The sequence below is a fragment of the Cucurbita moschata genome, unplaced genomic scaffold (genome assembly GCF_002738365.1).
Source record: "Cucurbita moschata cultivar Rifu unplaced genomic scaffold, Cmos_1.0 Cmo_Scf00038, whole genome shotgun sequence".
Taxonomy (NCBI): Eukaryota; Viridiplantae; Streptophyta; class Magnoliopsida; order Cucurbitales; family Cucurbitaceae; genus Cucurbita; species Cucurbita moschata.
This window is the reverse complement of record NW_019268554.1, coordinates 745,712-773,219: the sequence shown is the minus strand read 5'-3', so window position 1 is coordinate 773,219 and position 27,508 is coordinate 745,712. Positions and strand designations below refer to the sequence as shown.

General features: G+C 37.6%; 5 protein-coding genes across 11 annotated transcripts; 2 read left to right on the top strand and 3 right to left on the bottom strand.

Moving 5' to 3' along the window:
• The first annotated feature begins 1,144 nt into the window (after positions 1-1,144).
• LOC111432530 (probable serine/threonine-protein kinase PBL1) lies at positions 1,145-4,945 on the top strand. Of its 2 annotated transcripts, none has more exons than XM_023069456.1 (5): positions 1,145-1,332; positions 2,047-2,711; positions 2,997-3,254; positions 3,414-3,539; positions 4,137-4,945. In XM_023069456.1, exons 2-5 carry the CDS (start codon positions 2,097-2,099, stop codon positions 4,761-4,763), a joined length of 1,626 nt encoding a protein of 541 aa, XP_022925224.1. In that variant the 5' UTR covers positions 1,145-1,332; positions 2,047-2,096; the 3' UTR covers positions 4,764-4,945. The 2 variants fall into 2 exon arrangements, with proteins under 2 accessions (XP_022925224.1, XP_022925225.1); XM_023069457.1 differs by having other exon boundaries at positions 1,162-1,332; positions 2,056-2,711.
• A 3,257-nt stretch (positions 4,946-8,202) lies between these two features.
• On the top strand, positions 8,203-11,722 carry LOC111432338 (protein FATTY ACID EXPORT 3, chloroplastic). The gene is made up of 7 exons (XM_023069178.1): positions 8,203-8,660; positions 9,185-9,575; positions 9,771-9,938; positions 10,486-10,532; positions 10,691-10,728; positions 11,051-11,146; positions 11,225-11,722. The coding sequence occupies exons 1-6, from the start codon at positions 8,406-8,408 to the stop codon at positions 11,133-11,135; spliced, it is 984 nt and encodes a 327-aa protein (XP_022924946.1). The 5' UTR covers positions 8,203-8,405; the 3' UTR covers positions 11,136-11,146; positions 11,225-11,722.
• A 963-nt stretch (positions 11,723-12,685) lies between these two features.
• LOC111432332 (phospholipid-transporting ATPase 1-like) lies at positions 12,686-19,974 on the bottom strand. Of its 6 annotated transcripts, XM_023069167.1 has the most exons (10): positions 19,848-19,951; positions 19,521-19,529; positions 19,352-19,439; positions 16,886-19,142; positions 16,042-16,378; positions 15,099-15,894; positions 14,838-14,961; positions 14,324-14,543; positions 13,682-14,140; positions 12,686-13,594 (listed from the first exon to the last, which is right to left on the bottom strand). In XM_023069167.1, exons 4-10 carry the CDS (start codon positions 18,642-18,644, stop codon positions 13,387-13,389), a joined length of 3,903 nt encoding a protein of 1,300 aa, XP_022924935.1. In that variant the 5' UTR covers positions 18,645-19,142; positions 19,352-19,439; positions 19,521-19,529; positions 19,848-19,951; the 3' UTR covers positions 12,686-13,386. The 6 variants fall into 6 exon arrangements, with proteins under 6 accessions (XP_022924935.1, XP_022924932.1, XP_022924936.1 ...); XM_023069164.1 differs by having other exon boundaries at positions 19,521-19,956; XM_023069168.1 differs by having other exon boundaries at positions 16,886-18,865; positions 19,521-19,956.
• Positions 19,975-21,900: 1,926 nt separating this feature from the next.
• LOC111432340 (high mobility group B protein 6-like) lies at positions 21,901-23,045 on the bottom strand. Its single transcript, XM_023069181.1, has 3 exons — positions 22,511-23,045; positions 22,350-22,418; positions 21,901-22,248 (listed from the first exon to the last, which is right to left on the bottom strand). Exons 1-3 carry the CDS (start codon positions 22,934-22,936, stop codon positions 22,168-22,170), a joined length of 576 nt encoding a protein of 191 aa, XP_022924949.1. The 5' UTR covers positions 22,937-23,045; the 3' UTR covers positions 21,901-22,167.
• A 1,112-nt stretch (positions 23,046-24,157) lies between these two features.
• On the bottom strand, positions 24,158-27,379 carry LOC111432337. Its single transcript, XM_023069177.1, has 7 exons — positions 26,733-27,379; positions 26,566-26,646; positions 26,241-26,315; positions 25,295-25,339; positions 25,123-25,212; positions 24,918-25,019; positions 24,158-24,563 (listed from the first exon to the last, which is right to left on the bottom strand). Exons 1-7 carry the CDS (start codon positions 27,330-27,332, stop codon positions 24,381-24,383), a joined length of 1,176 nt encoding a protein of 391 aa, XP_022924945.1. The 5' UTR covers positions 27,333-27,379; the 3' UTR covers positions 24,158-24,380.
• Positions 27,380-27,508: the final 129 nt, after the last annotated feature.

The following is a 27,508-nucleotide window of genomic DNA, read 5'->3' as shown; positions in this document are numbered from 1 at the left end:
GAATTAAAATACTCAATATATTCAATAAGGCATATATACATATATATATATATATATATATATATATATATATATATATATTTTAGATTTTAAAAAAGACACGTGGTGATAAAAAATAATCCTACTTTAAAAAAAAACAAATAATAATTAAAAAAAGTTGAAAATACAAGTCCAAAATAGACACCGCCGGTGGGGCCGAGCGCCACCGCCAACCGCCGACCTGCAGCGGTGGTAACCTCCACAATTTCACGGGATTTTCGCGGGCCCTGAATGTTTGTTGGCGTTAAAACGGGGTTTCTTTCATTAAGACAAAAACGTTCCTATCTGTGGGTCCCCCGTTATAATTCAATGTGATTGAATCGTAGCCGTTGAATTCTTCATCACTATTGATCTGACGGCCTATGTTTAGAATCAAAGATCTATCTTCATAGGCATCTTTGACCATATAGGGATCTTTTTTTTTTTCTCTCATTTAAAGAAAATTAATTTTAAAAAAAATAATTCAAAATATTATAATTTTCAAACTTTGACTGATTTGCCACCTCCCCCAATCTTTAGTTTCCTCGTTCGATATCTAGACGCTGCCAAAATTACCCTTCTACCCCTGCCCCTACCCATTCTCTTTCTTGCCCTTTCTTTTTTCTTTTTTAATTAAAAAGCCTACATTATGTTAATAATCTTTTTTTTTTTTTACTTTTTGTAATAATAAATTATTCTTTTCTTTACCATTTTTTAGAATGGATTAATTAAATATCTTAACAAATTATAATTAATTTATTAAATTAAATAATTAATTTTGTTAATTTAACATCAGTTCATCCAATAAAACCTCCCAAAAATGTTTTTATGACGTAATAGTACATAAAAAAAATAAAAGGAAAACTGAATATTATAAATTTAAATAAATATATATTTATTTATTTTATGTGATAATTATTTATTTATTTATTTATTTTTTGTTGTTAGAAATAAAATATAACTATTTAAAAAATATATTTAAATTTGAGTTGTAAAAATAAAATGAGTGGGGGGATAAAAAGGTAATATGGCTTGGAATATGCTATTTATGGAGAACAATATTAAAAAAAGATACTTTTTGTTAAATTCAATAATAAATCTGTTTGATTTGGTGAGAAGTTTGACCACTGTTCATTTCGTTGCGCCCTCTTCTTCCTCTTCTGTTGCTAACTAATTCTTAATCATTTCCTCTCTTTCACGGTTTTCTTCACTGTTTTTGCTCTCAATTCCTCTCAATATCTGAAACCCCAGTTCCCCATCCCCTTCCATCTCGCAATCCACCGATCTCTTCACTCTTCACTTGCTTTCCTCCAGGTATTGGTTCATGATCCTTCCGTTTTCTCTCTGAATTTGTTCCCGTTTTTGTTTTGAATTGATTTCGTAGCTCCCTCACTGTTGAATCCTTTCTGGGTTGCCTTCATTTTTCTGATTCTGTTAACTTGTTGGAAGATGAGAGTGCGATGGCTTTTAATGATGTGTTGTTGCTTGATTTTGTGTAATCGGATGAAATCGGTAATGAGTTTATCGCTGTGGACATTGAAGGTGTGGGAAAATTTATTAGTACTCTCAGAGATTTTTCAGAGATTTTTCTTTATCGGATGATTTTAATTGGGTTAGAAGTTTGCGATGATGCTATTGGAAGTGATTTTTCTTGCCATTCTGAATTTGGCAACATTCATGGATTTTTTCATCTCTGAGATTCGCCATTTAGTAATTTTCTGGAGGAGATGTTTCGATTTCTGGACCTGTTTTTGATGTTCTCATTGCTGATAGATGAATTTATGTTTAATGATTCATGGAGTTTATGAATTTCTTAGGATTTCGTCTTTGATTTGTATTCTGTGTGTGGAAGATTGCTAGTGAACAAACAGGGTGATCGAAGGTGTAGTTTATGATCCTTGAATTAAGTTCGTCAGTTTATGGTGAATTGTTGAATTTGAATGAACAATCTGATTATCTTTTGTGTCTTTTTGGGGATTTTAAATTAGAATTTTCTTTTGACTTAGTTCTTATCTTTTCATTTTGTTGTTGATTAAGTGTAAGAGGCCTGTTGGTATTACTACCATCTTGAAAAAAAGATGGGGTGTTTCACAGTTCTAAAGAACAAGAAGAAAAATCGTGCACGGAGTGTTCAGGGAAAACATGTTAAGTCTAGGGAGATCGTGCCAACTATGCTTCCCGAACCCCGCTCGTTGCAGTCTGCACCACCGAGTTTTAAGATCAGAGTGAAACCTGTTCAACCAGCTAATGGAGCTGCTGGAAGTAGAGTGCATACATTGTCTGCTCCATCAAATCTGTATGCAGCAGAACAGGACGCTTATTCATCAGTTGAGTACGACGAACTAGACGAGTCAACTGGCCGATTCGGATCGAAAGAACAGAGATCCCCGAGTCCTCAACCGCTGCCTCTTCCGTCGCCCCAGGTTAGCAGGACTCTGAAGAATACAGGAAGCTTTAAATCAGTGATGTCATCTGGGCCTCTGTATGCCTCTGGACCTTTGCCACTACCACCCGTGGAAGTGGTCAGAAATTTTCCTTTAGAAGAAATATCGGCTGCTTGTCATAATTTTTCTGCTGAATACTGTGTGTCAGAGAGTCCTTCTTCTTTTATATATAGGGCAACCTTTGGAGATGATGCTTCAACTCCAAAGAAGTTTGAAGCTGCTGTTACTTACCGTAATCCATCCAATCAGGTAAGATATGAAGTCCGATATGTTACTAGTGCACGTTTCGATATTTTATGGTCTGTAGTGCATGAAGGAGCTTTTGGGGTTGCTTAGATTTGATGAGAATCCGTTTATCTGGCTTAATTCTTGTAGCAAGTATTGTACTCGTTCTTTTGTTTTATCGATGAACGCTTGGTTTCTTATTAAGAAAACGAAAAAACTGTTTATAGTCTCAGTATAGGAACTGAACCTTTTTTAAGGAATCTGTGAAGCAACTGGAAATTCTTATGCACTTGTTATTTATCACTGCAGGGTTATAAGGAATTTGTTTCTGAGGTTAATACTCTAGCATCTTTGCAACATCCAAACATTTGTAAGTTGCTGGGCTTTCATACCCACGAGGGTTCGGGGCAGAGAATGCTCGTGTACGAGAGACTCTTTCATGGAAGCTTAGATCGTCTGTTGTATGGGAGATCAGATGGGCCTCCCATTGACTGGAATATGCGAATGAAGATTGCATTATGCGCCGCACAGGGTCTCACTTTCTTGCACGAAGAGGGACCTTTTCAGGTGAGATAGCTCGTCGTTTAATATTTACTATAACGGACAGCCAATAGCGTTTAGCAGTTCGTTTACCTAGAATTGTGTTCTTATTAATTGATTTTAGTTTTGAAACTTTTCAAATGATGAGGATAATTAGTAACATTCAAATGTAATTTTTATTTGCAGGCAATGTACAATGAATTTTCAACTGCCAACATACAAATTGATAAGGATTTTAGCGCCAAGCTTTCTGGATATGGTTGTGTAGGACAAATTCCGACACCTGAGACAGAGATTTCTAACAATTCAGTGGTGAGTTCTTGATGCTTCTATTCGCATTGAAACTCTTCCTTTGACTTTATCTGCTAACGGTGAGCTTGGACTGTTACAAATTGTATCAAAGCCACACACCAAGCAGTATGCCAATGAGGACAATGGGCCCCGAAAGGGGGGTGGATTGTGAGATCTCACATCGGTTGGGGAGGAGAACGAAACATTTTTTTGTAAGGGTGTGGAAACCTCTTCCTAGCAGAAGCATTTTAAAAACCTTCGGGGAAAACTCGAAGGGAGAGCCCAAGGGGACAATATCTACCAACGGTGAGCTTGGGCTGTTACAAATGGTATCAAGGTCAGACACCAGGCGGTATGCTAGTGAGGACGTTGGGGTTTGAAGGGGGGTGGATTGTGAGATCCCACATTGGTTGGGGACTAGAACGAAACATTCTTTATAAGGGTATGGAAACCTCTTTTTAAAACCTTGAGAGGAAGCGCGAAAAGGAAAGCCCAAAAAAGACAAATCTGCTAGCGATAGGCTTGGGCTTGGGCTTGGGCTGTTACATCATTAAACTTTCGATTATTTCAGTTTTGGTGCAAGGTGATTGATTGTTTTTCCTGTCTTTCCACATTCAGGCAGCAGCATATCTATCAATGGAGACATTGGAGAGAGGGCTACTTACACCAAAGAGCAACGTTTGGAGTTTCGGAATTGTTCTTCTAGAATTACTAACCGGGCGAAGAAATCTCGATTCTCATTACCCAAAAGAAGAGAGGAACTTAGTTAAGTGGAGCAAACCGTTCCTTACCGATGATGGTCGATTGTCGTTGATCATGGATCCTCAACTAAAAGGGCGCTTCCCAACCAAAGCAGCCAGAACAGTGGCAGACATAGCTCAAAAATGTCTTCAAAAGGATCCCTCAGAAAGACCCACAATGAGACATGTAGTTGAACAGCTGAAGATCATCCAAAACTTAAAGCAATCAAGTCGATTCCCCTTGCAAGAACCCACTGCAAAACAGATGCTAAGATCACCAAGCCTTGATGGAATCATGATTACAGCAGCAGCAGCAGCCAGACTAAGTTTCTCCCCTTCTCCACCTCCTGGAGTTCACCCATCCCTTTCACCTGGAGGTACAACTTCCATTCCTACACCTCCGCCCCAGCTATGTTCGACCCTCTCCTTCGAGGATTTCGATCGACAGGAAAGGCGAAAATCGTCAATGTCAGCCCTTCGAAGACCTCGGATCGAAGGATACTGATGTTTTGAATTGATTCAATTTGTTTATTATTTATTATATTTTCTTGCTTGTTTTCCTCTGGTCTTCTGGTGGTTGATTCAACTCAATGTACAGCAGATGGAAGAAAAAAAAAAGGAGAAAAAATACATATATATATATTCATCCTCATAGCTAGAGGAGAAATATATGCTTATTTTTGTGTAGATATAGTTCTATGAATGTCATTTAATGTAAATTTATACATCTTCTCCTTATACACTACTTCATTCTTCTCCAAATTTTCTCTTTGCATTACTATTTTAGTAAGAGATCCACGGGACGTGATCGGCAAAGCCTTCATCGTTCTTGTCCTTTATCTCTTATTTCAATCTATGTCGTCCCCATAAAAAGTTTGTCCTTTATCTCTTATTTCAATCTACGTCGTTCCCATAAAAAGTTTGCCTACTATGGAGTAGAGATTTCCATTTTTTGATTTTCTTTTTAAAAAATATTTGTTTTAAATGTTTTTTAAATAGATAATTCCTCTTTTTCAATATAATTTTTGTTAAAAAATGTAAAACATCCTTATAAATCTAATAATATTGATTTCATAAACAAGAATATAATATAGTATTCAACCTCTCGTTTTCAAAAACTCAAATTTTAATATTACGACATACAAATTTTAATATTACGACATAGGTTTTTAGCAAGAGTGATATGAACCGAGAGACATCAATCATACAATATACTTCTATGAAGATGTGAAGAAAATGTGCAAGAGTGATATGAACCAAGAGACATTAATCATACAATATACTTCAATGAAGATGTGAAGAAAATGTTATCAAAAAGATGTGAAGAAAATGTTATCAAAAGAGGTTGCAATTCATGCCACATTGAAGAGGAATGAAGTTTGATGGTTGATGGTTATAAATTTTGAGTGGGTTACAATTTAGAGTTATTGTATTTTAAGACATTTTATTGGGTGGGTTACAATTTAGAGTTATTGTATTTTAAGATATTTTATTTACTTTAGGTTACATTTACATAATGACTAATTATGATCATTAAGTATGAATGTTACGGAATGCCTTTAAAAGTTTCATTTTTGAGGCTATATAAAGCCATGTATGTTATATTTGTAAGTTTAATTTTGAGGCTATATAAAGTCATGTTATATTTGTAAGCAGACTTGAAAAATATAGTAAAAGAAGCATTTGTGCTCTTCTTTAGCCAATAGCTAAGTTTCTTTGCAATTCTATGTAGTTTAGGTTGCAGGTAGAATCATTCAAGCTCGACATGATCAATCTTGCTTGTGGAGTGATTTGAATTTCAATCAAATGTTCTTGCGTTGAGATATTTGATCAACAAGAATCATTCAAGCTAGACATTATCAATCTTGCTTGTGGACTGATTCGAATCTCAAACAAGTGTTTGAGATATTTGATCAACAAGAATCATTCAAGCTAGACATGATCGATTTTGCTTGTGGAGTGACTCGAATCTCAAACAATGTTTTTGCCTTGAGATATTCGATCAACAAGGTAATCCGAATCTTATTTCCCTTGTAGTTGATTCCTTATCATATCATTTTCACCTCTCAAATTTTTTAGTAGAGCCCAGTTTGGATTTTTTATTTTGGGTCGATTAAAAACTAAAAAGATGAAAGTAAATAAAAAATCAAATTGAAAAAAAATGCAAAGGAAACATATATCCGATCTTGAGCCTGAAGCTCTAATACCAAAATGATATGATAAGGAATCAATTACAAGGGAAATAAGATTCGGATTACCTTATTGATCGAATATCTCAAGGCAAGAACATTGTTTGAGATTTGAATCACTCCACAAGCAAGATCAATCATGTATAGCTTGAATGATTCTTGTTGATCAAATATCTCAACGCAAGAACACTTGATTGAAATTCGAATCACTCCACAAGCAAGATTAATCATGTCGAGCTTGAATGATTCTACATGCAACCTAAACTACATAGAATTGCAAAGAAACTTAGCCATTGGCTAAAGAAGAGCACAAATGCTTCTTTTACTATATTTTCCAAGTCGGCTTACAAATATAACATACATGACTTTATATAGCCTCAAAATGAAACTACATTCCGTAACATTCATACTTAATGACCATAATGAGCTATTATGTAAATGTAACCTAAAGTAATTAAAATGTCTTAAAATACAATAACTCTAAATTTGTTACCCACCCAAAATTTATAACCATCAAACTTCATTCCTCTTCAATGTAGCATGAATTGCAACCTCTTTTGATAACATTTTCTTCACATCTTCATTGAAGTATATTGTATGATTGATGTCTCTTGGTTCATATCAAAGAGTGTCTGAGGGCCAAGATAAGTGTCATGATGTGATTGGCTCAAGATAGTCGACAAGTGTGATGGTGCATCATCTAACACGAAAGATGTGCACTGAAGACATAAGAGTCAAAGACAAGCTTGATAAGGGTTGGGTAAGACCCCAAGCCTTAACCTCTGGAGTCGTGGTTTCGTTATGAGTTTGGGCATGCAACTCTAGAGTTAAGTCTATCAATATGAAATATGAATGCTCGCTAAATTTAGTGTCAATTAAATACCTGATGGAAACTCCGATCGTATGACCATTCGTCAAAATCATGTCCACTCACAAACAAATGTCTCACAATGTATACCTTAGAGAGAGTCATGTGTCAGCTCTCCACCACCTCTGGGCCATGTGGCAGATACGCGTGTCACAACATGAGCGAACAATGTGAGATGAGTGTCTCGGGCGACTTCCTTTTCAAGGATAGTGTCAGACGACAGGAGTGTGCCAACATTGTGCCTCCACCCATGTATCGCGAGGGTTCATGCCTCGATAAAACCCGGATAGATGGATGGATGTTCAGGATGCCCCAATGATATGAACGACACATGGGCTATTCTTGATGGTATGTCCAAGGGAGCTATAATGATCGATAACATCTTAGAACGTAGAGGCCTTTCAACTATAAAAGAATTATTTATAAAGTTCGAACGAAATCAATTAGGATCATGTGCCATTCCTTGCTTGCCCTATTGAACCAAGTAAAGGTCTTGAGTACGAATCAAACCGGCCATATTGTATACACCAACAAATTTAAATATATACCACCATCAAATTTTAAAAACTAAATTTTTGAAGGAGCATGCAAACTTGGAATACATTTCCAACTCTAACTTCAACCACCAAAACGTACACAAACATGTCAACCAAGAACAATGATAAGGATTGCATCTCTAACTTCAAAGCATGTACGGGTTGTCGATTAGAACTCTTAATCTAGTTTGTCCGTTAAAGATGGTCAGTTGAACTCGATTAGAACCCTTAATTGGGTTCAACTAGGTTCGAGAAGCCTTTCCCAAAGGAACGCCAAAAAAAACATTTGATTGATAAGCACGTGATTCTCCCCACCAATCCCACAAGGCCAAAAGAGAAATAAACACCAAAACTTGCTCATTGCTCCACCGTTCGTGGCACCATTCCACACAAAAATCTCACCTTCCCTTCCCTTCTCTTCTCTAACCCCCATTTCTATAAAACCCTAACAACCCCTCTCCTCGTGTGCCTCGAATTACTCGCCATATATCACCTCATCTCTGAACCCTTCTCCCTTCCCTTTTCTCTCTATTGCTCTGCTTCAGTTTCCGCTAATGGAATCGCTTTTGGTCCTCAATCCCACCCCCTTCTCCGCCGATTCTTCCCCTTTGAAGCTCAAGAACTCTGCTGCTTTCCCTGTCCGCTCCCGACCCTGTTCGTCTCTGCGGTTCGATCCTTTGATCGGTTATGGTGGTTCTAAGGTTTCCTTTGTCGCTAACACTCTTCCCCGTAATGGGTTTCTTTCCCCCCATCGGCGGTGTTCGTTGAGTCGACGGGTTGTGGCGTTTGCGGCTTCCCATGAGGAGTCGGTATGCGGAATTCTGTTCTCTCATTGCGTTGAATTGTTAGTGATATTTGGGATTGGATTGAGGAATGTGGGTTCTGTGATTGTGATTTTGACTTTGTGTAATTATTTAATGTCACTAGGACAATTTAGTAGCGACTGAGAAATGTGGAATTTCTTTTGTTAAATGAAAATGTGACTAGGAGAATGAACAGATCCATGATTTAGTCATTCAATGTGTTATGGATTACACTATCGAGCAATTGAAGTTTAAGAAGTTCATAAATATTTAAATTATTTGATCTCTGACATGTGACAGGTCAATGATCCAGATATTCATTGCCCACCTTGTTGAATAATGATTAATTTTGTGGAACTCTAGGTTTTTAGCCATTAGGGTTTGAAAAATATGGACCTGTTTCATTTTGTTTTTTGGAATGAAGACGAAATTCTTCAATTTCTGAATTTATATGGTGGTATAGTTGATTACATTCATTGCATTGAATGTAGATTGATATTCCCTTCTGTGTTTCTTATTTGGATTATTAGCATTCAGAGATTGAAGGGGAGAAAAACGAAAAGGATTTCAATTTTGATCAGGAAAAGGCACAAGAGTTGTGGAAAAATGCTTTAGATTCCTTCAAAGAACAAGCTCTGAAGATGAAAGCCATTTCAAAGGAGGCATACGGGGAATACTCTGTGAAAGCATTAGCTGCTTTGAATGAAACTTCCAAGCATTTGAAAATTCAAGCCGATAAGGCGAAGGAGGATTTGGCTTCAATAGTGCAAGAATTCAGTGAAGAAAGTAAAGAATATATTGCCACTGTTGCAGAGAATTACCCTGATGAAGTTAAGGAGATTGTGGAAACATTTACTTCTCCGGATGATGACTTACGGGATATTTCGAAAGTTAAGGACTTCTATTATGGGATACCATATGGTATGTATTACCATACTTTATGTAAGGTTTGAGTGGAGTAGGATCAATTTTGAACTTTGAGGGAAAGAAACCTTCGAATTTGAAAGGATGTAATATCTGTATATTTTGCAACATTGCCTTTTCAAGATTCTATCTATGACGACTCATTCTTGCGTCAATCACTTGCTGACTCATTCTATTTTGAATGGTTTACAGGACTGGTCCTTTCTGTTGGTGGTTTCCTTTCCTTCATGGTAACGGGAAGTCTCGCTGCAATTAGATTTGGAATGATACTTGGTGGTGCTTTGTTGGCCTTGAGCGTTATGAGCTTGAAGTCATACAAAAGAGGAGAATCTCGTCCTCTTGCCCTGAAGGGGCAGGCAGGTCAGTCTGCCATTAATTCAATAGCATAGCATATTAAACATAAATGATTGTCGCGCCAACTATGGTCTACTTGTCAGGTATTTCCTGTTGTCTTGTCATGATCATGCTTTGTGAACTTCGCATGCTTCATAATCTATTATCTTAAGCTACTTTATCTTTGCTTATGAAATGTACAGCTTAGTCGGACAAGGAGGATAGTAGATTTGAGGATTATGAATTATATTGAACTTTTTTGTCTTCTAGTCTTGCGCCATCTAATCAGTCTTCTAGGTTTATATCATACTGTGAGATCCCACGTTGGTTGGAGAGGGGAACAAAACACTCTTTATAAAGGTGTGGAAACCTTTCCCTAGCAGACGCTTTATAAACCTTGTGGGAAAGCCCGGAAGGGAAAGCCCAAAGAGGACAATATCTGATAGCGGTGGGCTTGGGTTGTTACATGCATGCATATCTCAATCAGATTTAAGTAATCTGATCAGCTTTCTGGTCTTTCTCTTACTCATCATATAGATGAATTCTTAATCGTTTCAAGATTTTTGTGTAACAGTGATTGCAAGCATTCTATTTCTGAGAGAGTTGCGCTTGGTTTTTCAGGTGAGAACTCTTGATACTAACCTAGTATGATCTTTATGTGGTGAATGATGTTCATGACAAATTAGAACTTTGATCAAGTCGGTTTTTGTCTGACAGAATTGGATCGCTTTTCTGATGCTTTGTTTATGTGTTTCTTTCTTCTCTCTTTCTTGATGCAGAGACCATCATTTTTCAGTCTTCTAACAACTTTGATCAGGTTTATATCTTTTCATTTTTTTTCATGTTTATTATTGCCTCTGCTGAATGGATGGCCAAAAAATGATATCTATTGTTATTATAACCTGTTGGCTGGAAAATATGTTAATCTGTTTGTTTGGCCCATTTGTTCTTCATTACTTTGAGCTAAAGCATGTAGTGTAGAATCCTGAGGTTAAGCTCTTCATTTTATATTTATTCAGCTCCAAAGAACTCGACCTTCTGCTGTTAGGTTCACTAGTATTTTTAGTTAGTCTAGCCAGCCTTTGTTGTTGTATCCACTTTGAAGGGTTTGTTGGTTTCGACTATTCCTTTCTATGCAGTGGAGCTATGGTCTCATTATACGTCTATAAGATTGCACTGGACGCTCGCCTCAAAAAAGGAGATCTCAGGACAGAAACAGATTGAAAGCTAGTCAGGTGAGTTACCTTTTACGCACACATGGATACACTCATCCTTGCGTTCCATACTGATTGAAGTTTTGTTTCGGCTTGTAGGAGAAAGTCTGCCAAATCTCCATATCATCACAATCTGAATTAGGTTATTGAAGAGAATAGTTTGGGAGTTGAGTAAAAATAAGCCTTGGAGGGTAATGGTATGGTAGAGTGTGTTCTCCAAGGAAGTAGACTATGAAGTTGGTTGAAAAAGGGGATGGAAATCGGGTTATGATACAGTTTTGATGGTGTAGGTAGCTGCTGCCAAAACTTTGATCTGTTTTAGAGCATTAAAGAAGTCTTAGTTTTTCCTACTTTTTGGGTTCATTTTTTTCTTTATTTTGAGCACCGACAACAATGTGAAGGAGCCATAGTTGTAATGTCGAAACTGAGTGAAAGATTTGCTGTCTAATCCCTTGAAAAACTGGCCCTTGCCAATGTCAGTGTAACTGAGATCTGGCGTTTTCCAGAGTAATATGAATGTCGTTCAATCTTGTCGACCTCAATTGTACTCAATTAATTGTCAAACTGTTGAGAGATTATCATGGCTTGATGGTCGTATCCTAATTTTGTTCTCTGTTGATCTCATTTTTATCACTGAAATGTACTTTTTGTTCATGGTTCCCAAGGATTTTAGAGGTAAATGGGTTTGTTGCTGTTTATATGGCTGTCAACTAAGCCTCCCATCTCAAAAATAGTACGCAACTCACTGATAGAATTGGGTAGGGTCGAGTTTTTTTGAGTGACCTCTAATAATTTCAGTTTGGTTCTCAAGTTCCTCTTGCTCAACTCCCTTCCATGCTTTGCTTTAGTGTTGGGGGTGATTTTTCTTATATCATTCTACTTTTTGTTCTTTTCAAAATTAGAAAAGGACTTAGACTATTCGGGGACTAACACTAGTTGGGATACTCATTTGAAATCTGACTCAGATAGTCAGTAGTGTAGTGTGCCGTTTGCAGGCTGATTAACTTGAAAGAACTGGAATAAGTTAAAAGTTGAGTCCAACACGAAGGTTGGTGTTCTATTTGAACTTTATATTTATATCATTGATACCTTAGACGATAGATCTCAAATGTTACAAAGATATCAATCCTCACTTGTTGTGCATCCTCCATTTGTTAGATAATCTTCACTTCTGTCTGAATTACAAGAAATATTTGATTGCAGTGGGAAGACAAATATTGAAACAACTTAGAAACACTAAATGAGAAGCAGATAAGATTAAAGCAGGAAAAAGTGAAGAACATATAATATTTGTAGCGTTGGTTTTGATCAATTCCATATACCTTACTCCCTCTATATATATTCATAACTAACTGAATGAATGGCTCCATTTCTGGTTGAAGCTGCTATCATTTGCAAGTGCAATGAGTACTCATTACCTTGTGCAAATACACAATCATAGTGCCATAGACTTAAAACACTATGCAGATACCATATCTCTTACAACCTATTCATCTTCACAGCTTCATTTCCAAATCAAACAAATCAAACCAAATCAATAGCAGAAAAAAGATGCAGAGGTGAAGAAGAATTCTGTTCCTTTTCATTTAATGACTAAGCTAAAAATGGTTACAACGCACAAAAACAGATTAAAATCATGCAAACATGTATGTGAGTGTTGTATTTTTCTCATCACTTCTCTCGTTCCTTGTGTCGATGAGTAAAAATTCCTCAGATTTTTACAAAGGGTTAACAAAGGGAAAGCAAAAACACCCTCCCTATCCCTATTATATATATACTTACTTTAATTCAATCTCTCCTTTCTCTTTCAACCCGTGTACGTTTCTTTTACCCCATCACCCTAATATCATATCATACACTTATCCTCCCCTTCCAACCCCAAACAAAACATAAATCCTACGACTCGACATCCCTCCGTTTCTTCCAAATAATCACCTCCCAACCAGAAACGTCGTTTCGTAGGCCATTCCATCGTCTCCCATCTTTCGTATCGCACCCAACTTCAAACTCTGTGATCCAACTCTAATAAACTCTTGTTTACGATGCCATTCGTATCGTATGACCTTCTAATGCAACCTTTAAGCCTTTCAGAGTCGATATCTATCGTCGAAGTATAATTAACTAAAAAAGTTCATCTATGTCCAAGGACAAATGCATCACTTGGCATGGTCTAACCTTTCACAGTTACAATCACGCTTTGTGTACCACAGGGAAGCCATCTGCAAATGAGCAACTCAAAAGGATGGTTGAGTACATGTATATTAGTCGGAGTTTCGATCTTGCTTGGAACCCAATTGTTCATTACCTTTTCGTTTTCCCAGTACCTCGGCTTCTCTGGCTATTTGAATATCCGAGGGCCAAAATCTTTGGTTTACGACTTTAAAAAGATAACGCGGAAGCAATCCTACAACTATTATGAGCAATATAGTCAACCAATATGTCGGGGACTTGGCCAGATGAAAAATCGTCCTGCAAAACAACAAAGAAGAAGGTTCTTACATTTGTGGCATCATATATATAAGATGAGAGAACAGAAGATTTGTTACAAGAACGAACCAGTAATTAGGGAAAACGGGTATCGAATCCAACACGACCATGCAGGCATATGTTATGACTATGGATCCCCAAACTGCAGCATGTGTAATATACACCCAACGTTGAACATCCATCGCCAAGTGTACGTTCACGAGTATAACAACTGCTATGGTCCACAGACTTCCCAAGCTCCATATATCAATGGAACTCTCCCTGTAGATGTATAACGGCACGTAGAAGAGTACGAGACTCTGCCACAGGGTATCGATCATTGTGAACCAAAAGAGACGCAAATTGTATGCCTCCTGTCTATGGCCAGCACCATAGAGCTTAGGATATTGCAGTAGAGTTTTGTCACTCAAGTCTTTGTCCAGAATACCAACAAAAATAGTTGGGATCGACGTATAAATAACAGAGTAAAACACGCTACTCCAATCAGTCAAAGCTGAAGTTGTTGAGAATGCTGTGCATAGAATGTACCTACGAAATACAAAACAAAAGGGCACATCAAAAAATGCATAATTTTCATCAACACAATAGATAATGTTTCAGAGCTGTGATTTTGTCCCTTTTTCGTGTTTTTATAGGCAGTGAAAGCAGTTCAAAGCTCATTGTTTGGAATGCATGTATACAATCTTCGATACGAAAAGATACTTATCGTACCAGAAGAGCATCAGGACGAAAACAGCATTGCGGTAAAAGTTGTAAAGAACCATGTAGCCTACGCGTTGATAGTTCCAATGTCCATGCACTAGAAGTAATCGTTTCAAAAAGCGAAATTGTCCCATGGCAAAATCAGATGCCATTACAGCCTGACGCCCCTCCTGTCCGCATATACCCACGCCTACATCGGCCATCTGAATCATTGAGACGTCATTTGCCCCTAAGACAAATTCCATTGGTATATTCCATCAGTAAACTAAAATGAGAGTAAAAAGAGCTTGTGTTCACATAAAGCATTTGTCAAGTATTGTAACAGCCCAACCCAAGCCCACTGCTAGCAGATATTGTCCTCTTTGGACTTTCCCTTTTGAGCTTCTTTCAAGGTTTTTAAAACGTGTCTGCTAGGGAGAGGTTTCCACACCCTTAGAAAGAATGTTTCGTTCTCCTCCCCAATCGACGTGGGATCTCAGAGATATATTCTATGATAGTTAAGGAGTTGGAGAAGAAATTTTACCATCTCCAATCGCCAATGTCATGTCATCAGTTCTACTCTTGATCAAATCGACAATTCCTGCTTTCTGCAGGGGTGCAACACGACAGCAAAGCACGACATTGCACGAAGTTGCAAGGTCAAAAAGCTGCCAGAAAACAGAAATCACACCAATGATATTAACGACATTGTACGAAGTTGCAATCATTAACACGTTTATAAAGTACTAGAATGATATTAACGATGCTGCAATGTAACGGTTCTCAAAGGTAACACGATTCTTGCCTGCGACTCCAATTCCTTCTCCAAAATGTAGACCAAACTGTTTCCATCTATTATTAGAGCTAGTGGTTTATCAGTCACTTCTTCTTCTTCTTCTTCTTCTTCTTTCACTTCATTAAAATCTGGCATACTAGACGTCTTCAGTGTATCGTTACAGTCATTCTCAGAATTGTTCAGCTTCTGTCTAGGACTTCCGCCCTGCCCTGATTTAATACCAAATTTTGCTATGGCGTCACCTAAAAGTTGCCTGCAATCGTTCTCGGAATTTCCATTGATAATAATTGACTGCATATCTGGAGTCAGCAGTTTGCAGGAGAGACCGATTGATATGGCCGTCTCCTGCTTATCTCCAGTCAGAATCCAAACCTTTATTCCCGCCTGCCGAAGCGATTCAATGGCTTCAGGTACACCATCTTGAAGCTTGTCCTCGATAGCAGTTGCACCCAAAAGCTTTAGGTCACATTCTATAAGGGCTGCTGTCTGACGTAGTTTTACTGCTCGTTCAGTCAGTGAAGTACTAGCATCCTCATATCTGCTCTGCCACAGCTCAAATTCGGAATCTGTAAGATCTTTAGCAGCAACTACGAGTGTTCGCAACCCTTCCATTGAATAATCACACAAATGGTTCTGAGTAGTATCCTTGATAAACTCTTCCCTATCAGAGTCGATGCCTAAAATACTCAACATTGAAGTATCAGCGCCTTTTACCAGCACCTTTATAGTGTTATCGGGGAATTTGATGACAACAGACATTCTTTTGCGAACGCTATCGAACTCATGTAAACCCAGAACTTCTAACCTAGAGTTCACAAAAAAGGAGGATAGAATGTAATGTTGTATGGATCAAACCGTGTCGTAAAAAATGGTTCAAACACAAGAAGAAGGGTAGGAATGAAAATTACTAGACAAGCTAAGAATTAATAATAGAAAGCAAGAGGACATCTACCTTAAGTTCTCACCCTTGACATCGATAACAATATGCCCGGATGTGCGCTCGAAAAGGGTATATCCATAAGCAGAGGCTGCAGCAACTAGAGCTTGCTCATCAGGGGATTCCCCCTGATAACCAATAGTTTCAAAATCCTCGTGCAATTCACCATTCGCATAACTAGGTTCGTCATCCATGAGAATAGGAATTACAGTATTGCATGCAGCCAAGGTAAGAAAAAAATCATGTGCAGCAATCTTTTCATCTCCGTTTGGGTCCTCGTGCAATAATTTGACAAGATCGGTATCAACGGCAACGTCAGATTTAAGTTTCCACTTCCTCCTCCCTAAAGTTTCTGTTGCACAAGATCACAATATATGAAGGAAAATGAAAGAAAACACATGATACAATCTCAGAACTTCATCTACCAGAAGGTTTTAATTATTCGAGGAAACATTACAGGACATAGGCTAGCCATCTAATGGAGATCATAACTGCAAGTAAACATAAATCTTGCTAGTTTTGGATGTCATGTGCCAACCCACCACCTTTTAAACTCCAAACATTATAGATATATTCCATATACCATACAACTCAACACGAAAAAAACGTTCTAATTTTTATACCAAGTATGGCAAACCAACACTATTCATTCAATTGTTTTCTTCCATCGACGTTTAATGATCTGCACTTAAACCTAGAAGAACCAACAATATTCGATCAAGTCAAGAGTTCAACTAATAATAAACACAAACCGATAGCAATTGCATTGGAAGCTAACATGAGTTATATCGTCAACGAGCTCACACAAACATGGATTACAGAACTATGGGGATGGTAGCATTAAAATCATTTTCCATACCTGAAACGGAATACAACATTGATGGATATCCCTCGGATAAGTTGTTCCCATAATTCCTCCCATATACACTTGCTCTTTTGAATTCCATTTTATTTTCAGTAAGCGTTCCTGTTTTATCGGAAAATATGTAGCGAACTTGACCAAGATCTTCATTGATGTTTAATGATCTGCACTGAAACCTTGAGCGAGAGATTCTACAGTACATGTGCTTATCTTCAATCATGAAATATGACTGGCCCAGTCTCACCATCTCCATTGTAATATAAAGGGATATCGGTATCATGATCTGAAAAACTATAATCGAACTTAGAAAGGAGAAAAAGGTTTCCATAGGTATTCCATAAAACCTGTACCTCTTGCCATTTTCTGCCCCAGTTGTGAAATACGTTTTCCTGTAATATGGCAAGGTATCAAGCTGTTCCTCGTGACGAACAAGCCACAAGCCCATTCCAAGGGCCACAACTAGACACATGATAAAGAGGAAGATTGACAACCACAACGTTTCCCTGTTCATGTAACCCTCCAGTTTACTTCGCTTGGCAGGAGACACGGCACTGTTTAACATGGCTTTTGTCTCTTGTCCAGCATAGACGACCACCCCAATAATCCATTCCGTGTTCTTCAGCTGACAACCACGCAAGACTATGTTCGACTGGCTGAGGGGAAATTTATGGCCGTTGAACTCCATATTGGCAGTGAACTCATAAATGTTCCTATTAGGTTGTTCACATCTAATAAGACCCGAATACGAGCATCCCTCAGCTACTGCTGATGCGGTTTCCTGCCTAGCATACCTTGTCTTCAAGTTTGACTCACCATCCAAATTCATTGTTTGGATGTAAGCAAGGCCACTAGGATCACTTGTCCCCAATAAAACCATGTCACAAGGAATGACCTCATCTGCACAAATCTTTACAACTTCACCCGCTCGTATTTTTTTCCACACTTTCAATCGGAATTCATCTGATTGAAGCACCAGAGCCTGTTTATTGTTCTCATTGCGATCTGATCTGTGTCTTCGCCAATCCTCATAGCCATCTTTAATAGCTGTAACACAGAGCACAAACAGGAGTGGAAAAAGAGATACCGTTCTCCCAAAAACCGCCAAAGGTGGAAGCTGGTTGAGAGCTGCAATAGCAAGAAAATAAAGATAGGCAACCCGGTGGAACTGAATGAAGAGATTCTTTGGCAAGAAGGTAATCAATGTGTACTTGCTAGTTGTTATCTCATTTCCTGTGAACTCATACTTGTCATTAGTTCTCCTAGGATCATTGATGTATATCAACCTTGGATTATCGTCATGCTGTAAATTATCTTCGAACTGCATACTCTTATGATGACTTCTTTGTGCCTTATGCAATTTCTCCTGAACTCTAGAGAGTTCAAAGCTCGGAGGGTTATCGTTGATACTATGTAGCTCCATTGCACCCCACGAGACCAGGCGTCTTCTATCCTGCGTGGGGTCGCCAAAAGGTGACCGGTTAGGAAACAGAGAGCCAATAGTATGATACTGCCTCCTCCTAGTAAGAGAAGTGGAACGTCTGAGGGAATCCTCAACGCTCCAATCTTTATCTCCGAAAGAGGCGGCGCAGTTTTCCTTCACATCCACGACGTCACTCTGAGCATCCTCGTGAGTGGAAGAGGTGAAGGAAGCACTGCGACATAGAGAACCAGCAGAACCAAAATTTGGAGATGGGGATCGGTGTTCAATAACTGATGCAGATTCTGACGAAGCCAACAGGGGCTGACCAGCACTCATATATTACTTTTTGACAACATTAGGAAGTCTAATATGCAAATCAAATGAAGCCCCAGTACATATTAAACCATTCATCCCAAGTCCATCCAAACAAAACACAAAGAACAACAAGAATTTGAGCTCCATCTCACCAAGAACCTGCATCCCCTCATCCTCCTAAACCCATATTCTTGCACTTCCTAGAAACCAATTCCCGTTCAACAATGTCCAAGCCTGAGCGACTAAATGTCAAAACAATTAAAAACACACACAAAATCCATCTGCTTGGAAGTGAAAACAGGGAAATATAATGGAAGGGCTTATCAATAGCAACACATTCAGAATCCTGCCTTTCAGAAAAACTCAGATCAGAGACCAGCCTCTCATGTTTACAACAGAGGAACACAGGAATCAATGATGCACAAACAGCTCTTTTCAAGGATGTATTGACAACTTCCTCTAGTGGATCCAAATAACAACAAACACCCTACGACTCCCCAAGCAAGAAATGCCAAAAACCTATATAGCAAATGAGACAAACCCAAATTAATAACCAGCCCTAAGCCTGAAAAAACAAAATAAACCTAAATTTTCTTTTCCTTCAGAAAAAGAGCCCCAATCGAATCAGACCCAGATATGCAATCATCACAAAAACACAAAAGGCAAAAGAAAAAAGATGTAAACAATGAAGAAAAGGAAAGAATTAAAAGAAAAACAGAGGTAGGTACCAGTAAGTTCGATGAAAGAGAAGGGTTATCGTCTCGGAATTGATGAAACGAAGTAGAAGCGCAGAGAGATCAGACGCCCTTCAATGCACTGAATACAAAATCAAATAGCGAAATGGCAGAGAAGTGAGAGAAGAAGAAAAGAAGAGGAGGCGGATCGGGGAACACCCACCTGAAATCGCTGTCACCGGAGATAAATCGAGCGGCGGGAAGATCGAAAAACACCCAAAAGGAAACGGAAAAAATTAAGAACTGGGGAAGAAGAGGAAGAGGGATAAGAATAGAAAAAAGGACATTGAAATGGGAATGAATTGGAGAGAGAGAGAGAGAGGTGCTGAGTCCGAGGAAATCGCAGAGAGACAGACAGAGAGAGAATCGGAAAACCACCAATTCAAAATCAAAAGCTTTGCATTTGGAAATGGAAATGGAATCGAAATTGAAATTGAAATTGAAATTGAAATTGAAATCGAAATTGAAATTGAAATTGGGCTGTTCTTACACAGCTATGGTTTCGATCGATCGATCGATCAATGCTGGTTCAGTGAATACGGCACCGTCTCGTCCTTTTTCCTTTTGCAGCCTGCCAGCCTTGTTCTTGTTACGCTCTCAAACTTATCTTCCTTTCCCTTCTTTTTTTTCCTTTTTATTTTTTTTTTCTTCTAAATTATACAAAATATTCCTAATTTGTGATTTCGCATTAATTATTATCCTTAATTTTCCAAAAAAAAAAATAAATTATAATTACGTTTTTTTTTATAAAAATGACTAAAATATATTTTAAAATTTATTATTCATCGCTGGATAAAAAACGTTAACGTTCTAGTACTATAATTATTTTTGAATTTTTAATTTTAAAAATATGAATTTAATATAGATTTTTGTTTCTTAAATTGTTTTTTATTTAATTGATTAATTTAATTTAATTCAATTCTAAATGGAACTGATTTGAATATTAAATGGTAGTTTGGTTTCATACGCTATTAACCTAAATAATTATTAGTGGGTATTATTTATATTTAATTCAAATTTTATAAATTAAAAAATATTTTTTTTAAAATTTTTTTTTTTAAATTGGGTTATAAATTGGAATATTCGTTTGAAATCTTATTTAAAAGGGTATTAATTTTATTCCTTTTTATTTGGCCCATTCTTATTTGAACAAATTAAAAACTTTAATTTATTTCCTTAAATGTCCCTAATTTTGTTAGAATTTGAAGCAACCGTTATGGATTTTAAAACGTTAATTTTGACATTTAATTATTTAATTATTTCGGTGTTTTTATTAACTCAGGAGGTAAATAAATAGGTTAAAGGTTCTTGTTCGTTATTTGAGAATGAGGTAAATAGAACATCTACTCCATTTTGTTCCTCGTATAGACAATACTCTGGCATTCTTAGTTTGTACTATTACTGAACTCGTGCTGTTGCAGTATTGTCCTAAAAGGTTTTATACAATATCGATGTACGGGCATTGCTTGATAACCTAGTTAGCTAGTGTTTTTTGGCTACGCTTTAATGTAGAGACACGGAACAACTAAACTTTAAATTCAAATATTAATCTCCATGCAATGAAGACAACAAACCTAAATTGGGGATGGAAATAGTCAATGGGTTATCGAGAATTTATTTTTCGTCTCGAAATTTGATATCAAATTCAAACTGTGAATAGCGGGATTTTATACGAATTCAAGATAGAAATTGATAGCACAAAGTAAGACAACAAGTTATCCTTCGACTTCGAGGAATTGAACAAATCCCGAAATCCACCCATTTTCAAATTCATCCGAACAAGTATTGAACCCTTTTTTTCCTTTCGTTCTTTGGAAAGCTACGAAAGATGGTTATGTTTAAGAATTTTAGGTTTTTAGAATTTATTTGATCGGTTGTTAGCTGCCAAATGCCAATAATAATACGTTCTTGAGAAAAAAGTTCACGTAAAGGAGGAATAAGTCTCGTGAAATAATGAACTCAACTCAATCATAAATTCAATTGTTCATTATAAATATTTTCAATCTAATAACTCTGGTTAAATAATGAACTCAACTCAACTCAAACATAAATTTTTTAGGTTAGATAGAGTAGTTCGTGTTGTTTGAGTCGTTTTTTTTTCGAGTCATCGTGTTTTTTTTTTACACCCCTACTTCTTTCTTTTCTTTTTCTCCATTGTTTTTCGAGGAATAGAAAAAAGAACGAACATTAGATCTGAAACACGAGTTAATTCTAGGTTTGGGACGGGTTCGTCCCCATGTATAGACTATTCCATTTTTCTTAATAAAATAATGGAGGAGAAAGAGAGAAGAACAAAAAAAAGGAGTAAAAAGAAAAGAAAAAAAAAAACGCATTCTAGTTTATTTATTTTGTGTTTAATTCATGTTAGTCCGTTTCAATTGATTTTACTTCGTTTTTTCTTCTTCTTCAAAAATCAAAATTCCTTTTTACTCTTTGATTCATGATGAGTAGTTTCATTACAAAACTGACTAACAAATTAAATGAATGCTTGAATCAATCTCCCCCAATCTCATAAACTCACACAGAAAATTCAATGCAGATGATAATGCACGAGAGAGAATCATGAACCAACACCGATTTGGAATTTCTTCGGCCTCAGACATTAAATGAAGTGAAGGAGATGAAGAGTGATATTGATTACAACTCACGGTTTCCATCATGATGAAGAGAACAACATAATGAGGTATTACATTGATTTTGTTTTTACCTTTGAATCAATGAATGCCACTTTCTGAAGAAATCCAAAGAAGATGAAGAGGCAATCGAAAAATTGGGGAAAATCAAAATCGGCGAACAAAACTGAGATGACTTCAAATTCCTATGACGAATTCTGAGGAATCCGACGATGAATTCTCGTCAATCGATTCTTCTTCGTCGCTGATTTCAAACTCCTGAAAATATCGGAGAATTATTGATTGATTTTACATTGAAGCAGATGAATCCGGAACTTAGAAATCGAGAAATAGCTTCGAGGTTAGAGATCGAAATTTACCTGAAATTGTAAGTCGGTGAATATCTTCTCTCGCTCCTTCTCTCTGAGGCTTCGCATCGAAGAAATCCTCTGATCCAAGTCAAATCAAATTAAGCAAACGAACAACAGATAAACACGAATCAATCAATCGAAACTTCAAACTCGCGAAAAAGATTGTTTACCATACAGTACGATCTGAGTTCCTTCAATCTGAATAACCTGTCGACCTCCATCTCCAGATCCCTCTGCACCTCACTTCTCTGCAAAATCTCCTTCCTCCGCATCTCCAACACCATATCCCTCTCTCTCAACATTTTCTCCGTCCGTTCACCGTCTAATCTCAATCTCTCAAGCTTCATCTTAACCGCATTGAGTTCATCCGCCAGAGACAAATCACATGACTCTGTCCTCGTCGCCGTCGCGTGAATCGGCGGTACGTTTTCCTTATTGGCATCTCCGGATAGCGGGATCTCTACCCGTTCCGCCTTGGATTTGACGATTTTGGCGACTGCAGGAACATGATTTGAGAGCGAATTCCTCGGTTGGAGTGGGCGGCGGCCGGACTTGAGATGAAGATCTAGATGCGTGGGATGGAGAAGAGACTGCATATTGGTGGAGATGGAGAAAAGGAGAGGAAGAGAAATGGAATCACAGAAAAAAAAAAAAAAAAGAAAAGAAAAGAAAAGAAAAGAGAAGAGTGGGAGAGGCTGCTTTTCGATTTTGTTTTTAGGGTTTGAATTTGAAAGTAAACAGGCGGCAACGGCTACTTTATTCTATTACCTTACTTCCCTTATTTTAGGTTAAAGACAAATTTTTCCACGTGCTCGGGTTGATACCACTTGTCACAATCGCATTTTGATGGCAGCGAACTTGCAATTGTGCGGCACCCACTCTTCAGCAACAAGTGAGTTAAGCTTATTCGTTCTCGCGTCGTTTACGGCCAATCGACGTATGCTCGAGCCTCTAGCCCTAGTTTAAGAAAAAAGTTTTAGAAAACGGGGACAAAGAGATTTTGAAAGCAAGATTTGAGAAATTGAAATTGGTGTTATATGGAAATGTGAGCAAAACACAACAACAACAGCTTACTGCATACAACTATCGAGTAGAGAAAAGTTGAGAACTTTAAGAATGTTCATATGACTCAATAACCTAACCAATTCAGACTACTAATATTCATGATGTGTTGTCGTAACTTGTGAATATGTGATATTTAAACTTTATAAAATTTTAGTTATTAATATAATATATATGGTGGACAAGTATAATTTTCTTTAAATAATTATAAAAAAGAAAGAACGACCCGACAACCCAAATCCCATTCAACTCGAAAAATGGAGAGTTAAGTAAGAAACTCTATTTAAGTTGTTCGAGTCACTTATCCAATTCGTGTATACACTTTTATTGAAGGAAATTTGTTAGCCATAAATAAATATTTAATATATTTTGTCTTTTTATTTAAAGAAAACAAGAAATATATAAATATATATTTATCATGTTCCAAATTATTTAATTTAGACAAGCGACAACTTCATGTGTGGCTTTTACATCAATGTCTGAACAAATAGTTTTTATTTATTTATTTTTAATTTCATTTACTCTATTCTTAATAATGCTACTACATTATGTAATATTTTATTCATACTTAAATTTTATAATTTTTTAGCATTACGATACAACTGATGTAACACGTTTTTCATTCTTCTAGATAGATAACAATTTCAGCTCATTTCTTAATGGAACAACTTTCAAAGAATTCGTTCATCTAAACATAGCTCAATTGGCTAAGACATGTTCTCGACTGAAAAAAAAGAAGTTTGAAACTTTGACCTAAAAAAACGTTCAAACGTTTCTTACTTATACACAAATATATATAAGGTTGTGGCATATACAATCACAATATATACAAACACATGCAAGAATGCAAAGAGAATTCATTGGAAGCTCCAAGTCCTCAACATTCAATCTACTAAATGCAGAGTCCATTACAGAGTTTAAATGCAGAGTCCATTACAGAGTTTAAAGGAGAGCGAGTGAAAAAACCTGAGATCTGATTCAAAGATAATCCATTGGGAGCCCGAGTTCGTCGTCATTGGCCTCCTTTCTCCTACGAAATCTTTTACCATCATAGCTTCGTTTGTTACTCCACGAGTCCTGTTCGAATCTCCGTTCTTCAAACTCGTAAAGTTCTTCAAGGTCATCTAATGAATTCCCCACGTTCTGGGTGCCTAAGAATCCCTGGTATAACCAACGATATAATTATGAACAAGTCGATAGTTACGAGCGCTTTATATTGTTAACATTAAGCTTTCTATTTCATCGAACGAGATTGGACCTATGAACTTGAATAGGTCGACTCATGATTGGTTGTAGGCGTTCTTGTGGTCGACTGAGACTATTTTTGTTAGTATTTGATTTGTGGCCTCTTTTCTTGTTTTCCCATTGAATATCACAAAAGTAACACGAAACAACTATTTTCCAAACGGGTTTTCAAAATTCTATGCATTTTTCCAAATGGGTTTTAAAGTTAAAGAACTTGTCGGGTACAAACTTGAAAGTTCGGAAGCTAAACTTGTGATAATAGAACGGTACCTTTGTCAGCCTTTGAATGCGCGATGCTGCATCTTCATGTACAACAACCACGTCCGATATGACTTCCAGTACATCCTCAACAAGCAAAGCATATGTACTCACCTGAAACAGTCATGAAATTTTAAGTCAACTTGAAAAAGGCATGATGTTCAGTAAAGATAACAACAGATACAAACTAAAAGTAACAGATCTTCACTTTACTTACAAGGCTGGAAGGAAGGAAGGAGTATCCAAATGAATCGAGTTCTAGAGATTCAACTGCACCCGAGTTAATGTTGAAAGTGTATCCACGTATCTAAACATGAAATTTTGAAAGAGGTGAGAAATGAGCGATAAATATAATTCTAGAATCAAAGGAGTCCTGAGTCAATCGATACCTTTCCGATATTCCGTCGACCAGGTGTAACTACTCTGTATCCTACCTAGCAAAGACCTAAGCGTTAATGTCTGAAAATAAACTACAAAATGGAGATAGAACCCAGAATATATTGTAATGTAAAAGATAAACGAACTACAAGATAAACTGAGTAATTCAAGGTACTTGGAAACTCCCTCTCTTGCGCACTCCTACTCAAGCCTAAGGCGACTAATCAATTGTGAGATCTCACATCGGATGGGGAAGAGAACGAAACACTCCTTATAAGAGTGGGAAACCTTTCCCTAGCAGACGCTTTTTAAAACCTTGAAGGGAAGCCCAAAAGGGAAAGCCCAATGAGGATAATATTTGCTAGCGGTGGGCTTGGGCCGTTACAAATGATATTAGAGCTAAACACCGGGCAATGTGTCAGCGATGAGGCTAAGCCCCGAAGGGGGGTGGACACGTGATGGTGTGCCAGCAAGGACACTGGGCCCCAAAGAGGGTGGATTGGGGGGTCCCACATCAATTGGAGAAGGGAACGAGTGTCAATGAGGACGCTAGGTCCTGAAGGGAGGTGGATTGTGAGATCCCACATCGGTTGGAAAGGAGAACGAAACACTCTTTATAAGGGTGTGGAAACCACTCCCTAGCAAACGCGTTTTAAAAACTTTGAGGGAAAGCCCGAAAGGGAAAACCCAAAGAGGACAATATCGGCTAACAGTGGGTTTGGGCCGTTACATCAATTTTCTAACTTCTTCCTTTCCCACTTCTCCTATTTATAAACAAATTAGTGATATACCCTTATAATACCCCTAGCTTCCTTTGGATGGCATTCCTATCATATGGGTATTCTCCAGCAACTCAAGAAAACCCAAAGCGAATTTGAAAGCATCTGTCTATCTAGATAACCAAGCAGTATCATTCCCAAAAGAAGACTTTCTTCTTTTAAACACAAAAAAGTGTACCAGTGTTTCCAATCCAGCCATTTTGAATTCATTCTCCATGACTGTCTCATCATGAACAAGTATAACATCGCCAACCTGCAATGGGTTTGATAGATTAGATGTTAAAAGGGGGGAAAAAACTGCACAACTCCAAAAATGAGCACTAGAAGCATTAGAGCCAAGGCAATGAAGCATCATAAGCTTCAGTACATATTGAATATATGCATCAATCTACAAATCCTAAACTGCAGAGAATTATAGAACTCTTTCTTTCAATCTTCACTTCTTTGCTGCATGAATGTGCAGATAAATTGATTACGAATGAGGGAGTTAGGAGAAAAAGTACCTGATCAATATCCTCAAGAAGAAACCATTCTGATTCTCCAGAAAGTAAGCTTGGCTTCACTTCAACAAGCTTTACCATCCACTATAGAGCATGAAAATTAGAGCATGAGACTTCCAAGAATCAAGGAAATCATACAATAAAGCCACAATAAGAACAGGGTCACTTACAGCTTCAGTATTTACCCAGAGCTGCGAGACAAAACCCAAGCTAAGCGCAGTTTGAACGCTGATCACTTGCTTCGCCAACATGTTCGATCTCCTCATCACTTGCCTCCTTTTCCGTAACGCTACCTTCCCACTCTCCCCTTCTGATTCCTTCTCCATTTTTGCATCCTTATCTTCAATGGCAACCAAATCCCCTTCTCCTTCTGAGCTCCTTCCCCTGTTTAAGCCCTTCTTCTTACCCTCATCTAGAAATTCCAACCCCCCGGATGAAACTGCAGCTCCATCGCCCCGTCCTTCGGCGGAATCATTCCCATTTCCGTCTAAATTTGCAACGCTACGGCTTGGTTCGACGTCGAGAAGATTTTCATCTTCGCCTTTCAATCCTAACTCGCCGATGAATCGGTTTCGCTTTGGTACAAATGCGCACAAGCTTTTGGTTACTTTTTTTCTCAAAGGGAAGAGGCGGGAGCCATTTTTAACATCTGAAGAACCAGAATTGAAGCAATTTGAAAGAGGATGGGGATGAGATTCGAATTTTGTGAGTCCTAATCGTCGAAATTTGATGGAAGATGAAAAGGGGAACGACGGAAGAGAGTCGCACATTGTGAAACCTTGACTGTGACTGAAAAGTTCGAACAATCGGAGCCGATGAAGGGAAAATCGTGGTTCGTCACCGTTGGGGATTATCAGTTTTGGGCCTGCTAGTTGGGCTCGTACTTATATGGGCCGATTGCTAGGCCCAANATTAATTTATTATATCAATATTTACGTCATTAAAA